Source organism: Anser anser (assembly GCF_964211835.1).
Source record: "Anser anser genome assembly, chromosome: Z".
Taxonomy (NCBI): domain Eukaryota; kingdom Metazoa; phylum Chordata; class Aves; order Anseriformes; family Anatidae; genus Anser; species Anser anser.
The window spans coordinates 25,423,787-25,439,901 of NC_139723.1; the positions used below are offsets into that span (position 1 = coordinate 25,423,787).

General features: G+C 35.1%; 1 protein-coding gene across 1 annotated transcript in view; it reads right to left on the minus strand.

Moving 5' to 3' along the window:
• Positions 1-290: 290 nt before the first annotated feature.
• Positions 291-16,115, minus strand: part of SLCO4C1 (solute carrier organic anion transporter family member 4C1) — a 31,496-nt gene continuing 15,671 nt past the window's right edge. The window contains exons 4-13 of the mRNA XM_083818926.1: positions 15,597-15,693; positions 14,827-14,948; positions 13,854-13,969; positions 13,412-13,556; positions 11,647-11,842; positions 6,509-6,662; positions 5,546-5,733; positions 3,545-3,609; positions 2,264-2,401; positions 291-1,129 (exon numbers count right to left, since the gene is read on the minus strand). Of these exons, the coding sequence (XP_083675052.1) occupies positions 1,005-1,129; positions 2,264-2,401; positions 3,545-3,609; positions 5,546-5,733; positions 6,509-6,662; positions 11,647-11,842; positions 13,412-13,556; positions 13,854-13,969; positions 14,827-14,948; positions 15,597-15,693 (1,346 nt within the window). The 3' untranslated portion in view covers positions 291-1,004. The remainder of the gene's footprint in view (positions 1,130-2,263; positions 2,402-3,544; positions 3,610-5,545; positions 5,734-6,508; positions 6,663-11,646; positions 11,843-13,411; positions 13,557-13,853; positions 13,970-14,826; positions 14,949-15,596; positions 15,694-16,115) is intronic.

Below are 16,115 nucleotides of genomic sequence, written 5' to 3' on the forward strand. Positions count from 1 at the left end.
AGCAAGTGCAGAGAATATCTTGCTTATTAAAACAACCCAATCAATATTGAATGATATTTCAGCAGAAGGCAATGCAGTTTAATACCCAGTAAGAGTGGCTAAGTCACATCTGTCACATGAAACAGAAAGAGCTTTAATAGTATGCAGTAAACAAGTCAACAGGATAACTAAAGCCATGTTTTCCTGCTTCTGATGCTGGTATACTTATTTGCTGTTTTCCAGCTTTTTGTTCCTTTGACTCCTAGGCTTCTCAACTCACTCACGTAGAAATGACACAGCATACGCAGAAGTTTAAGAAAATAGGTTTTATTTTCAAAATTTATAGAAAAATGTTGACATTCCCTAAAGAAAGAAGCTTGACAGCAACTTTCTGTATATATTTCAAATAGAAACTAAAGCACTTAAATTAACAAACACAAATGCAACTACCTATAACTATTTACAGTTTTCTACAAATACTAAAAAAGTGAATTAATGCCATTGGATAACATGTAAAAATATTTAAAACATGTCCATACTTGCACGTTCCCAAGTGTATCTACAGTCAAAATCCATATCTGAAGTACTAGCCCAGGCAATGTGCACATAAAAATAATCCCCATTTTAAACATTGACAGTTCCCTTTAACGTACCAAGTTCCACATTTTCTCCCAGTAGAGTTCCTCCCTTAAGTATTATTACTATATAAACAGGGAAAATGTGACTCACTGTCAGTCCAGTTCAGTTCATTTTTGCCATTTTTTGATTGGAATATTCTACCTTGTTTCGCTTCAACATTCAAAATTAGACTAGAAATGTAATGGCTTTTTTTGGATATACAGAATGGAATACTAAATATCACATTCAGCATATTAAAGAACACTATACACATTCATAAATAGTTTAAATATAAAATATAATATTTAATTCTTGAACGTTAATGTTGTACAAGGACTTTGGTATAAGTGTCTTAACAGTGCTTACTCTTATTGGCTTCTTTTGAAACTCCCTGATTTGCTCACAATTTATGTGTGTATAGCAGCCACCATTTCTGAATCCTTTTGTGACAGGGCTGGACTTGTTTGTGGAGGCTTATACAAAAATACTGCCATGATCACAAAGATGATTGTGACGATTTTGCAAGCAGCACCTGAATGCAAAGAATAGAATAATCCTTCAATGTTGAGACAAAAGCATTTCAGCTATTCATAAAGTTTCACACGTTGAATTATACTGTAAGATTTTAATTGGATTTTTAATTGATACTATGAATTTCAGTGTGTTTTAGATGAGCGAAGGGCAGGTATAGTCAGTATTTCAACTGACTTTAGACCTCTCATCTGCCTGTTGGTTCTTGCTTCCAGCAGCTGCTATTGCCATTACTTCAGTTCTGTATTTCTTCACCCCATTCTAGCCTAAAGTGCAAGTCTTCCTTATTTCTTGCTTCACTACTGTTCTTTGTTGCATCAGTATTCTATTTGCCACAAACTAGAACTGTCCATATACAACAGGATAAGCATTCTTCCTCAGCTATCTTAGAAGGTTATTCAACTTACCCACCAGTGGTGCTGACTGGTGTTTTGACCAACTTTGGGTGGGGTTATATTCTATCACTGAAATATACCTGAGAGATACTGAAACCTGAAGTTAAGACTTTTGATGTTTCAGTTTAAAGATTAGATGCTAGCAGTTCAGTTTATGCACTTTAAGTACTACAATTACTAGAAGATATGACAATATGACAACTGCATTATCACAAATGTAAGCTTAGCCTGCCTTCCCTCCCCAAGACATACATACACTTGAAAGGAGCAGCTTGTTAGACAAGTTGGGAAAAAATTTGTCTACTGTTCAGAGATTTTCATGTTGTTAATTGAATAAAAAGAAATAAAATATGGAAAGAGTGAATTCCTCTTACACCATAAGCTGTCAACAGGCCAAAATAGTTAAGACCGAAATGTGTACTAAGCCCTTAAAATTCAGTAGATAAAGTGTGACAAAAAAAGAGACTTGAAAAGTAAAACAATTTTGTATTGTGGTTAAGTTTTTGTATAGGCTTTTTTTTTTTTTTAAGAACCAGTCAGTAGAGTCTTGCTCCTTCCCCCAGTATCCTGCTTTTTCTGTTTAGGGAAAACAAAGGTTTTTGTTATTGCTGATGCTGTTTTCTTTAAAGACCATTGCTAAGACAACAAAAGTTGAATGTTGTTTTAAAAGAAAACTCCTTCTAGGAGTCAAGGTCAGCATATTACCCTGTACATGTGTTTAATATAAAGAAGCCACTTACTTATGCCCATCAGCAGATACGCCATTCTTTCATTGTCATACACCCAACAGGCTCCTTTAGTTTTACATTCATCAATATCCCACAGAGTACAACTGTTATCTATTGCAACACCAAACAAAATTGGTCCAGGAATAGTACCTAAAAAAATCATGGCAACATGTTGAAATGTTAAGTGTTTGGAATAGTCTTACCTGATCTTAATGCATACTGTGAAATGTCAAGCTGGTGGGGAAGATAAGGTGGGAGAGCCACACACTAAAGGTAAGCCCCATGACTTCAGCTAAAATGCTTGTATTAATTACATAGCAAGCATCTCTTCAACTGATCTCAGTGAATAAATAGGATGCACAGAATTTGTTATATATACAGCTCCAGCTTTACCAAGCAAGTTTTTTCAAAGACTTGAGCTTTTCATAAGTTTTTCAGTTTTCATTGGAAAAGTGTAATTAACATTAGGGGATAAAACAGGTAATTATTGAAGTAGGATTTTAATGAAAGGAAAAGAAAGTCCCTTTGTGTAACACACACTAACCTGTTCCAAATACAGAGGAACAAAATATTGTTATGTTAATGTGTTCGATTATATATTATTTTCCCATTACTCTGATGTAGTCAAGCTTCTAGGAAAAATTTCATGTAGAATGAACATCATTTAATATTATTCCTGCTTAGAATTCACTACATTTGTGTGATTTTTATCACAACAATGCTTTATAAATCACAGGTGGTTTGCATCCAGTTATAGCCAGTTTTACTACAAACGCTTGAGGTACATCACTGCATGTCTACCTAACCTGCTCAAGGCCTAAGCTGTTCTTGAGGAAACATGCAGCTATGTCATCACTATAAATCCTCTATATAGGGTCCCTGCATGATCCATTAAGTCTATAGCATAAATATCTTATCAGTAGTAATGCTGTTAGTTGCTGCCTTCTTTAACTACAGTCACTGCAGGCAGTTCAAGTTCTTAGTAAAATTTCCATCAACCTTTAGAGTGTGCTTCCTTTTGGAGAAAGTGACAGAAGGCGCCTTTTGCTGAAAGAATGACATTTACTGACATTTTGTTCTTGCACATAACAACAAGAAAGGTATGCATGTCCATTTTAGCCTATTTTAAATGAATTTGAATTCTGATAGCATTTGCCTTCTAACAAGTGCATTTTCTAAGCCAACAAGAGGCTGCTACACACCCTTCTGAAAGCTTCTTAATACATCACGTTGAAGTCTAGAAAAATGTCAAAAGGAGACTGAGAAACAGGAGTTTCAACAAGAAAGTCATACCCAGTAGTCGTAGAAATACTGACTGTACTCCAAGAGCAAATGAACGCTGTTTATCTGGCACACATCTGTAAACAAGACAATTTAATACAGAAAACAAGTTTTAACTGTTCCATTTCTCAGCTATATTCCTCAGTGAATGTTTTAGCTTAATATATTCTTTTCACAGGGTTTTAGAAATCCTGTGTGCAGAACAAATAACTAAAGGACTTTAAGAGATTCTTTGACCAATTAATATTATATATATAAATATAAAAGCAATTTCTATAAAAGGTTAAAGGAACAGAAATTAAACTAGTTTAACACAACAATCTAAGTAAAAATCTAGCTTAGTAGCAGCACCCTGATACACTGTTGAACATCATCTCCACAAAACAACTGTTTAAACAACAGTTTAAGGCCAGTGCCAGAATGTTAGTCCTGAGCTACTGTGCATGAAGAAGCAATACATAATTGAGACGAGGCTACAGCACAACACCCTTATAACCTTTACATAGGCCAGAAGTGATTAATTATAAGGTTGGGTGACTGTCTTATAGAAGTCAGTATCATTTCTAACATAACAACTAGTAGAATTTACCTCCTATCCATTTCTTTCAGATATTTCCTTAGCAGCAAACATTTTATCCTGATAATGTCTTAAAGATACTACACAAAGATTAATACAACATGATCTACCTCCTTTATACAACTAAGTTCCTGCAGCATTTTGTGTACTCATACTGCAGCATGTATGTTGAAGTATTTCATCTAAAATGAGCAGTTAGCACCAGCCACTCTTAGGATTCCCTTACCCATAAAAGCAAATGCAGGTAGGAGGATGAGCAGTCTTGCGTAGTGTGGGTGTTTATTTCTAGCACTTGAATACTGTCACAAACACCTAGATTTACACTTCAATGTGTACAGAATAAGCTTGCTGAAGAGATAGAATATGCTATAGTCATTTAACTCACATTTAGCTATTTAAATTATTTCAACATTTAAACTGCTCTACAGTCCTCTCATCAGAAACTGTTTCAGCGTTTCAGCTTATATAAAGATTCCAAATTCCAAATGTTACTGCTTAGAATTAACAGAATAAAATTGTCAGCTCAATTCTGAGGATCATGTAACTTTTCTGTAGCCAGACTAACAGGACAAATTCTTAAGCCCAGGTTTACACCAACCCTAAACAGGAGATTACTACAAAGTAAAGTTGCAGAATATCATTCCTCATCCCACCCCCACCCTGAAACCTGACAAAAAAATAACAGCTCCCCCTCGCCCAAGCATCGTGTGAGTAGTATGCGTGTTTATTCATCACGAATATTTTCTCTCCACAAATATTGGAGGTAAAGTCACATTTCAAAGTGAAACAGCTCCACTTCCACTAAAAAAAGTGTATCTAGCTGTCATGCATATTAATGTTAGAGTGTTAGGGATCTGAAAAGCAGCCAAGCCAGCAGTTAAGACACATACATGCTGTCAGGTTTTATATTAATTACTGTCATAGAATCCCCCTATTACAACATTAATATGATAGGTAGTCTACAGTTCCTGTCAATAGAATTTTGTACATTAGAACCCAATTGAGATAGGAGTCAAGGAGTGAGAATTAAGTACCTATTTACTGTTTTATTTTATTGGTAAATTTTGAAAAACTGGAACTACGTACACAGGGTAGTTGAATACTTTCTTCATCCAAGCACATGGCATATTTACTCTTTCTTCTTTTCAGAAAAGCAGCCAAAAGAGTGCTCTCATGAAAAAGGGAGCTTTTTACTTTTGCTACAAGTTGGAAAAGGTTATTTTTACAAATTCAAAGAGTATTTGCAAATGTAACTATAGAAATAGTAAACAGTGACATGACTATCCTCTGCTTCAAGTACTGCCTGCTTTATGCACAAAATAAGGCAACAGGAAATCCCCTTGCACATTGCATCCGTACTCCAAAATGAAATGAATTAGATTTCACTGATCAGAGTTTTCACTAAAATGCTTTTTTCCTCTGAGCCCAAAACTTACCTGAGAATGGCCACAGTTGTTGGAGTAACAGCCATAAACGTAAAAACAACAGCAAAAAAGAAGAAGATCAGAAATAAAGGTAAAACTGTGCATCGTGTTGGACATTTCCCAGATATAGCTTCATAGAGAATGTCTTCTGAACCATTTTCTCTTTTCGGCTTCCCAATACAGGAACAGTTGTAGTAAGCCTATAAATAATTTGTAAAACAAAATTTAGCTCTAAGAACAACAAAGAGTGACAGTAACATTGTAGATGTTCAGTATGTCTGCATCCCACTGAATACAAGGAAAATAAGCTTGCTTTAAAGTACGGGAAACAGTCTACTTCCTTATGATCAGATAACAGGTAACCCTCATTTTTAAAACCAGTTCAGCACAACTTGACTGATCCAGCTCACCTGAGCAGCAACTATGTCTGTTTTTTTTGATATAAAAAGACAGTGACAGTCTATTTTTGTGTAACAAGTTGAGACACAAACATAAGAGGCATAAAACTAAAGGCAGATCCTACAGCTAGAGCCACAGTCATATGCAATACATGAAATTATGCAAGACCAGCAAAATAAAACTTGAAAAGCTAGCTTTCACACTCAAATCCTGTTATCCATCAGTGAAGGTAATCAGCACCAAACATTCTTTATAATTAGGAAGGGGCAAGCTTCAGAGTCTTCAAACCTATTTTTCTGACTGCCAACTTTAAATAAAGTAAATTCAGGTTTGATGTATTTTCAGAGTAGAAAGTTTAGTAGAAGTGACACTGCACAAGTGAGAAGCATATCAACATTCATCCTACTGACAAATATTTGCTTCCAATCCACATCAATTTTTCCTGTAGTAATTACCACTTAGTTTCAGAAATACTGTCATTTACTGGCATACTAAGGGAAGAATGCTTTCCACATTTAATACATTTTGTATGAAACAAAAACAGACCAGGTCAGCTACCTGCATAAGATAAAGTACCTTTTTCATGTTGGTAAGAAGAGATGATGTACATCCTGCGTAACATGGGGAAAAGTACTGGACTTTATCTCTGCCACAAACTGGGTAGTATGTAGAACGCAAGCATTTGCAGTTAGCATTACATGGTGCTGTTAAGTTATGTAGCATGCCTGTTCTGGAAGGTAAAGAAGCTTTTTAATAAAAAAGTTAAACCAGCAGACATGTAAATAAGCAATACAGTATTTATAGGATAATAAGTCTCAGAATATTTAGTTCAGATTATTTATGCACATAATTGTTCAAAAACAAACCAATATTCCTAGTAGCTACATACAACTCTAGGAGAAATTCCCATTTATTCTGCACATAGCTATTTTGTGCTATTATTACTTCCATAGGTTATTTCTCCAAAATACGTTCACAAAACAGATGAAAACTCCATGTCTCAACCGAGTTCTTCTACTGTCTCCACTCTCCCACATACATATTAAATTGAGTAAATTGAGTTGTAAGGTTTAAGAAAAATGCAGCAAGATTAAACCCAGTATTTGGTGACGTTTATTTTATTAATCATATTCCAAGTTTTGTTGTTTTGGATTCGAGTTGCAAACCCATTGCATTTCTACAAGTTTTAACCCTGTTGTGCAGGCATCTACATCATTCCAGAACCCAGATGACTGCACACAGTACATGCAGGATGCCATGACAAATTCTTAGCCTTAAACATCTTTCCTGGCTGTTTAGGGAATAACTAAATAAGAATAGAATTTAATTTATCTCTTGCTTATTACAACCATTCTTGATCTATTCATTTTGCTTCCAGTACAACCATGCTATGGCCTATATTTGAAGTGGTCCCAATATGTTGTCAATGTATTGTTAACATAAAGTCAACTTGAGATGTGAGAAGACATTATGTCTTAAGGCATAACTGGAGAAAATAAAAACACTTTTTGATTTTATAATAGTGGTGCACATAATAAGCACAGAAGCTTCATGGGTTAAAAGTTCAGTCAGTTGAAAATAGTCAGCTGAAAACAGGATTCTGAGAGTCAGTAGCTGAAATATTGTTCTGTAATCTGAAAGTTTCAGATTCATTACCTTAAAGTTAGGATCCTTCAAGAGAATTTAACATGGTCATAAAAACTAAGAACAGAAATAATTTTTCCAGGAATTAAGCTGATTAGTTACATTGTATTCAGACTGCATATGGAATATTAGGGACATCATATCTACTTATGTACTTAGTTTTGTAACAGTACGGTTGAGCCCTACCATGTCACACTAGCTCATTCTTCGGATAGGGAAGAATCAAGAGTCAGTTTGCTCTGGTTTAAAGCATCCCAGTACACCATAAGCAAATTCACAGGTAATTTACTAATCACTAGTTTGTTCATACAGTGCCTTATTAGTATAAGGCATTTGTCAAGCCTAGAAATATTTGATCAATTGAATGACAACATACGACCTCTGTCCACATGTGCAGATGTCTCACTTCCCTGACCTAAAAAAGGGACTGAAACTTGAAGTACTCTCAGAGAAAAATTAGAATACAGAAGAAAGTTTCATGTACATGGGTTCTTATGAAATGGAAATTCTTGTTCTATCATCTTTTTTTTTTCTGGAGAAACACAGCACTATAAGGATGTAAAAGTCTTTAAAAGCTCTACAGGTTGTGTGTTCTGTAATAGAAAACAAAACAAGGAGTCCCATAGATGTGTGGGAATGAACAGAAATAATCATAAGTTTCTGTTCCTTCAAGATTAAGGAAATACTAGATAAACAAGTGTGGCAAAAAACACCTCGTTGAAGCACATACTAGATTAAACCATACATGTTCATTCTGCTTATAGTTTAATTTAATAGTACAACTCACAGTTAACACTGAGGGCTATTAAAAACAACATACTTTGTTCACTAATATTGGAGCTCAGAAGTAATCCAATATTCATGTGCTTCTGCTACTAAACATGCAAACGCTCCCTCACGACCACCACCAAGCTATTTTCAATAGAAATGGAATGTTTACCATAAAGGATTTCTTCAAAGTCTCCACAGAAGTTCATCTACATCAGTTGCCAAGTCAACTCTCAAAACACCCTCAAAATTTATTCTTTCAGAATCATTTGTTCAGTAGCATATGCTATTTAATATAAGTTATTCATATGTAAGCTATTGTGTAAGTGAAACACTTGGCTATTGTTCCACAAGCTTTTAAGTTTTTTTTTAATTACCACTACATATTTCAGCTTCTCATTCCTTCATGGAAAGGAAGCTCAGAACTAGCACTACATTAGTGCTACTCACTCTGATGGAGGTCTTATCTCAAAAGAACTAAAATCCAACGTATAACAGTGAATTAGATAAAACAGAAAAATTGTTGATAATAGATACTGAGTGGATAGTTATTTCAGGATTAGTTAATGCTAAGCTGTTGTAAAAGGTCTACAGCAACACAGTTGCAACTACGTAACTGCTAAGGTTATGCAAAACTTAAACCAAATTAACTGCATTTATCTTAGGATGAAAATCAATTCAGCTGTACCTTTTGCTAGCTGATCATTAACATTGGACATACAATATGATTATGCATTATTCACAATATATATATCTGTATTAGTCACAACATAAATAATTTCACATGCTATTTCCTGTACAACCTCTTCAATGATCAGCAATATGTCGATTATTTTGCTCAATATGTAACTATAAAAGCTTTCCACAAGTTTACATCCTAGTTTTCACAGATCTGAAGTGTCTACAACAACCTTCCTGCTAGCATTTTTTCATACCCTAAAGCAATGCCATGTTTTAAGTATCAGCGCATTCAAAGACCTGTGATGACATTTGTTATAGCAAGTAGTAAGGATATAATCAAAATGAGTAATAACTTAGGCTTTCAAGTTCTTTTTTTTTTTTCCTCCAGTCAGTGTGAAGTTTGTGTTATTCAGTTTGCCATCTAGATGGAGTATAAAGGAACAGTTAAAATATCATGGCACTAAGTTTCTGCTCTGTCCTCAGAGTTCTACCTGACTTTCCTGGGACCAATCCTTTTAACACTAAAAAGTCTGCAGAAACAAGCGATACACCTTCTAAGATACTTTTCCCATATATGCATACAGCAGATTTTACTTATCAGGACAGTGCATAACTCTGATATAAAGACATAATCAACATACAACATGCCATGATGGCTTCACGAACATGCTGTGCAGAGTTTAAACAGAATGTATCCTTTCAATAAAAAATAAAAAAGCAACTGTGGCAGAATCAGAAGCCTGACATCCAATCACTACTGCCTTCAAGGCCTCTGAATTTCTGACCTGTTAACCTAAAGTCATCTGAGTTAAAGTTTTCACATTTACCTAAAAGAGAAACATGAAAAATATCTGGTCAGTCTTTCACGTCACTCTTTGCTATTATGGGGAAAAAATGTAATATCCCAGTTATGTCTATGTGACATAAGAATATTGGTAACTTTCATATCCTATGAAATTTGTGCACTTCATTGCCTCTATGAGTAAGATCTGATTCTTCTATACTGTTCTATTATTATATGCTCAGTTAAAATTTGTCAATAAAAAGCCTGATTAATATCAAGTGAAGAAACCATATAAGCCTATTTGTTGATTAGAAGTTTACCATTTTTTCCTAGAAGTATTATCCACATGCATTTGTTTTAGAGACAAAACCAATTCCACTGTCCATCCCCCAGTCTTCTACATCTTTATGGTGCGTTTTATCATATTGCACCTGCAAAACTGAAAGATCTTCCCCCATTCCACTTGGGTGAAAAGGCATTTATTTGGACCTTTTGGAACAGAGCAGATTCTATCTTTGTAGAAGTGCTATGGTGACCTAACCCATTTCTAAAATGGGGGATTTGGGTAGACAACATTGAAATACTGAGAAGTTAGTCATTCAGCTGTACAGCAGACTGTGCATGCTCTGTTATTGGAGCCATCTTGGAATTATTTTGCACATCTTCTGGCTCTTTGGCATATCCTCAAGCAGCTGGAGTTGCCTTTGTGTTATGAATTGAGGGAGTAACTGACCAGTTGTCAGTTTTGGCACAGCTAGCTCTCTTCTTCCTGTGTTTAAGTATTGCTCACTTTACAGAAGTGTTTACTGGTTAAGACTAACTGTAAGGTTTAAATTCTCATATAATTCCTTAATAAGGCATGTTAATACATTTTATATAACATACTGCCTATGCTGGTGATAGGATCATGTGCATTTGATGCTGAAGAATTCTTAGAATTGTATTCTCTTAAAACACTTATTCTTGAGGATAATGATTTTTAATCTTGCTTCATTTTTACTGTCACTTATATTTTTTCTACTGCCACACTTGCTTCCAGAGTAAGCTTTATTCACAGGAATAGGAAGAACATTCATCCTAGAGTTCTGTTATTATAATTTGTATAAAGATCTAGAAACGAGTGATTGACTATTCTCATTGCTGATGAGAAATGTATTCTTTAGGGGATAGAGAAGTACGCATTGTTTAGAAGAGTCCTCCCTATACATGCTAATCAAAAATATTGAGTCATTTCTCTTAACCATGTTATTCTACCCATTTTATTATTCTGTTTCAGTCACTAAGCTATACTGCCTTTGCATAACATTTCTGCCTCTCACTTCAGGTATTAGACGTTACGATAATTTTTTTTCCTGGGGAAGAGCTTGCAAACTGAAATCTATTTAACTTGTAGTGCCCCTCACTGCTCCCTCATGAAGCTGCTGCAGACAGACTCCTTTCAGGAAAGAGCTGCCCAGATTGTAAAGAGTTGAGTAATAAAAAGTACACAAAAGACTTGTTACTGTTTTAAACAAACAGAAAACTAGTTCTAATTTATACCATTTCTATTACAACTAGACTGGCTACAGAAGCAGGTACCCATCCCTCCACCCTTCCTGTTCCACTAGGACCAGTCTGCTCAGAACATTTTAAGTACTATGTATCCTTACATTCTTTTATTCATCTATTTCATGCAGAATCCAAGAACAAGGTTTTAGAGTTTTTTTTCTTTAAATAAAACTTTCACTTTCCTACATCAAGGCAAAATGATATGACATTTTTAAAGGTCTTGTATTCTGTGACATAACTTATTTTAAACATTAACACTAACCCCAAGAGTGCATTAAAATATATTTACCCATCATACGTTTCAGAGACACCTGCGAAAGGTTCATTCCCACACTTAGCAAATAAAAACACTGTGTTTAACAGTAGAGCCACTGAACAAGTGCCTATCATGAACTTGATTATGTTTTTGCAATCCATTTTGCACTTGGATACCAAGATGCCACTTATGACTTGGCCTAGTGCTGCTGCTGGAACTAATACAAGCCCTAGAGAAAAACAAGACACCAGCAATTACACACAAGTGCAAGACAATTAGTGAAGTACTTCAGAAAGCAGTTTCATGTTAAGCAAAAAAAAAGTCACAATAGTTACCTGCCTCTTAAGATGCAGCCCATATGATGTCATTTTCAAACCATCCTACCAGAACCTCTCAGCATGAGTAATTTCACTCATTTCAGTTTCATTGAAAGTCATTTCTTCTACCCTTACATTACCTTTAGTCTTTCCAGAAGTTCAGCTTGACAGTGTAATTTATAGATGTACAAAACCAAAGTTCAATACAGCAAACCTAGATTACTTAACCGTGATGCATTCTGTGCAGGAATCTCTGAACACTGGTAGGCTGCTTTATGAACATAGAAAATGCTAATTCATAGCTTCTTAGTATTTTTCACATCCATCTTTTGTTACATTTGTGCTATAAAGTTTTTATAATAAGAATTATGTTCTGTTATTACAACAGGCAGCACAAGACAATGAAGCATCTACAGAAACTTAAATCAAGTTTTTCAAGACCTAGGTGGGCCAGTTTCAATAGTCATTGAACTAACTAGTCTGTATGTTATCAATGTTAGTTCAGGTGCAGCTGGCTTTCAACATTAGCACAGGCATTTCTTTAAAACTGTACATTGGATTTAATTCAAATTAAAATTAATTAAAACAAGGTCTAAAGGAAAAAAACAACATTCTGTTTCCCATATCACTGGGAATGATGTTTAACAGTTGAGCATGCATTCCAATTTATTTTTATGTAAAACTTGCAGATACTTTGTTCTGAATCAATGACTGAGTAGCAATAGTACTAATTATCTAGTACTATCCAGAGGAGGATTAAGTCACTCAAAGTCTCTCGTGAACACATTGTTATTGGACAATGAGAATTTCAGCTACCTTATGTTTATATTGCAGCACTATACAGCTGAAGTAATGTAGCAAGATGTTCCAAAAATAGGAAGTCTGACACATTGCAAGTATTCATTTGCCTTTCTGCCTTGATCTGGTTGCTATCCTTTAGAAATAATTGTCATTTACTCATGTGATCCTACTTAGTGCAGCTTTTTCATGTTATCACATTTATTTCTGCAATGATCAGCTTTTCATAGCCTTCCATTTTCTACCTATTTCTTCTGCCTATTAGATAATAGGAATAAGTGACAGTGACTAAGGCTTCATGCTCCTTCAGCTGATTTTAAATAAGGAAAATTAAATGCTATTCATCAAAAACAGAGGAATAAATTCTAAGTTACAGTTTCAGCTGCACAGACATTTATTTCCACCTTGAATGTTACTACTAGGCTTACTGAACCTACAGACAACTCAGATTTGCACCCTCAATGAATTAAGTACCAAGGTTTTCCTCAGACAGGCATAAATAGATTAAAATGACTGTTTCTGCTGTGGAAAACTGAATTTCTATTGTTTTCATATAAATATCTTCACAAAAAAGTCTCAGACAAATATAAGAGCCTATATCACCTGAGCTATAACATCAGTAACTGGCTTACTATAATATTTAAAAATTAAGGAAAAAACAAGCAAACAAGAAAACACATTACCTCCAAGAGTTGCTGAAGAACTTGATGTCTTTCCAAACTGATTTTCTATGAACTTTGGTAGAAACGTGGCAAAGCCAGTGGCAACTAATGCTTCCGAAGAACTAGCTATTATTAGACTCATAAGCACTGGATTTTTCAATAGAATCTATGGAGAAAGTATGGAGAAAGATTAGCAAAACATGCAGGAAATTTCATTGTTGTACCTTGTAAACTAAATGCCACTTCAAAGCAGATACTTTCATGAACTTCACTAATATGCTTTTCAAGCTTTAACAATCTCAAGCATCAATAAAATGAAGCAATATGTTGTTCTCAGCAGCACTGGAAACTTCCCTGTCACAGCGTGAAGAAGCAATTACTTTTATAAACATTTATGTAAAATCTGAAAAAGAATCTCATTCTCCAAACACTATCAGTTTTAGTAAGTTCCAGATTTTCTTACCAAAAGAGCAACAGGAAAGTCTTTAAAACTTTTTCCAATATTCTTGGTTTCAACAAATGCCTCACTTCCATCATTGTGGGTTTCAGAGATTTTTTCAGCCTGTATTTTTGCTGTTCCTATGAAAGGGCATATTTATTGACAAAGAAATTTTAAATAGCAATGTTCATAGACTTAGAGTCAGAAAAAACATTACAATACATGTTTCCTTTCCATGGGAAAGCCAGCTCAGACACCTCAAGACTTCTAGAATATTGTATTGGTACTGATCCATAAAAAGATCAATGTATTATTGGTGTGGAAAAAAAAAAGAAGTGGCTGAAGGAATCATACTTCCATTTGAGAGCCTCGGCTGTATTAAGAGATTATCAGGGGTATCCTAAGAATTTCAGACTATCCTGAAGGCCATTCAATATTTTATCCTCAAATTCTCCATTTCCCTGCTTCACTGTTCCTTGTCCTCCATCATTTCTCCTTCCACATAATGAATAGTAAGTTCCTTTAGATGCTTTTCTAAGAGACTCTGCCTGAGCAGAAAATGTATTAAAAGTATTATTTTTAAACAGACTGCTCTGAGATATTTTGATTCATGCTTTCTTAATATTCTACCCATAGCCAAGACTACAATGCAAGAGTTAAGTCAATAGGTGTTACCTGTGATTCTTGGTGCGAACTCCACAGCTTTAAACACAGTCCTGGAAGCCTAGCTGCAAGCATCTTTCAAACTTTGACCATCAGTTTCCACACTCTACCTGTTTCCAGTCCTACTATACGTATTCCCCCCCCACACACCCAATCCCATATCAGTACTTTCAAGAGCCTCACTCTGGCCAATTCCTCTCATTCTAAAGGCAACGTATTGGAAACAATATATATATAAATATATATAAAATCACGTTTTAGCCAAAATACATAAAGAAAATAAAAGAGGAATAAAAACAAAACCCAAAAACACACCAAATAAGCACACATTTACCTGGCAAGTATTTCGGAAAGCATGAAAATGGTATTATTAGAAACCAAATTGCAAAAAAGCATGCAAGGAATGCTATCCACCATGCCCCAAGCCAGCGTGGGTCATCTTGGTCTATCTGTGTACTGGAAAAATAATTTGCAAAGAGTAGGTTTACTATTTATGAACTCAAGCCAGTAATTTCAGATGTCAGTGAGCTGGAATTATTTTTCTAATAGTAGATATGACAAAAGCCTTTGAGTATTGTCATTTTCTTGTCTTCTAAATGTATTAAATTTCTTATTTGTTGAAAGAGTAGTAAGCACATAAATCAGCTCTGTTATAATAACACTGCATTCTAAATACAGTTTTACAATTCATTGTTCAAATTCATTCTGATTTGAAGACCACTATTTGGTCTTGTTTTCAAGATCCTGTAGCATATTAAAGCATTGACAAAGGCTGTCTTTAAGAGAGAATCTTGATAATCACTGAGTTGTATGAGGGCCAATACAGAAAATCCAGGAAATGAAAGTATAAATGAGGCTGTCAGTCTGGACAGTTTTACAACGTGCAAAATGTTACTTTCTGAATACGGGACTATTTGTCAACTGATAAATTTTCTAGAAAACTATCCCCCAGCATAGAAATAGCAGCACCCTACCCCTTACATTAAGTTCACAAAAATGCAGTATCTTCTAAACAAAAATCTTTTCTCCTCATGTGAAGAAAATTCTTATTAAAATCTTCAACTAATTAGCAAATGAAAATAAAAAACAAAAGGCTTATCTCACCTTTCTGGGATCTGGATATCAATGTAAACATTAAGTAGCTGTCCTCCTAAGACATAGCCAATAGCAGGCCCCAGCAGTGACATGGCATAGCCAATTCCTAGAAGAGAAAAAACATCATTTACCATACATATTTAAAGCCTTCTTTTAAAGGAATCCCTAAATCTTATTGATGTTATTAATGATCTTATTGATGAGAAGAGAGAAGATCTTGTTGATCTTATTAATGTTTATAAATACCTTAAGTGTGGGAGACAGATTTTGCCAACCTCTTTTCAGTCATTTGTGGGGACAGGACAAGGGGCAATGCCCACAAAATGGAGCACAGGAAGTTCTGCACCAACATGTGAAAGAACTTCTACACAGTGAGGGTGACAGAGCACTGGAACAGGCTGCCCAGGGAGGTTGTTGAGTCTCCTTCTCTGGAGATACTCAAGGCCTGTCTGGACATCTACCTGGGCAACCGGCTCTAGGGAACTTGCTTTGGCAGGGGGGTTGGACCTGATGATCTCTTGAGCTCCC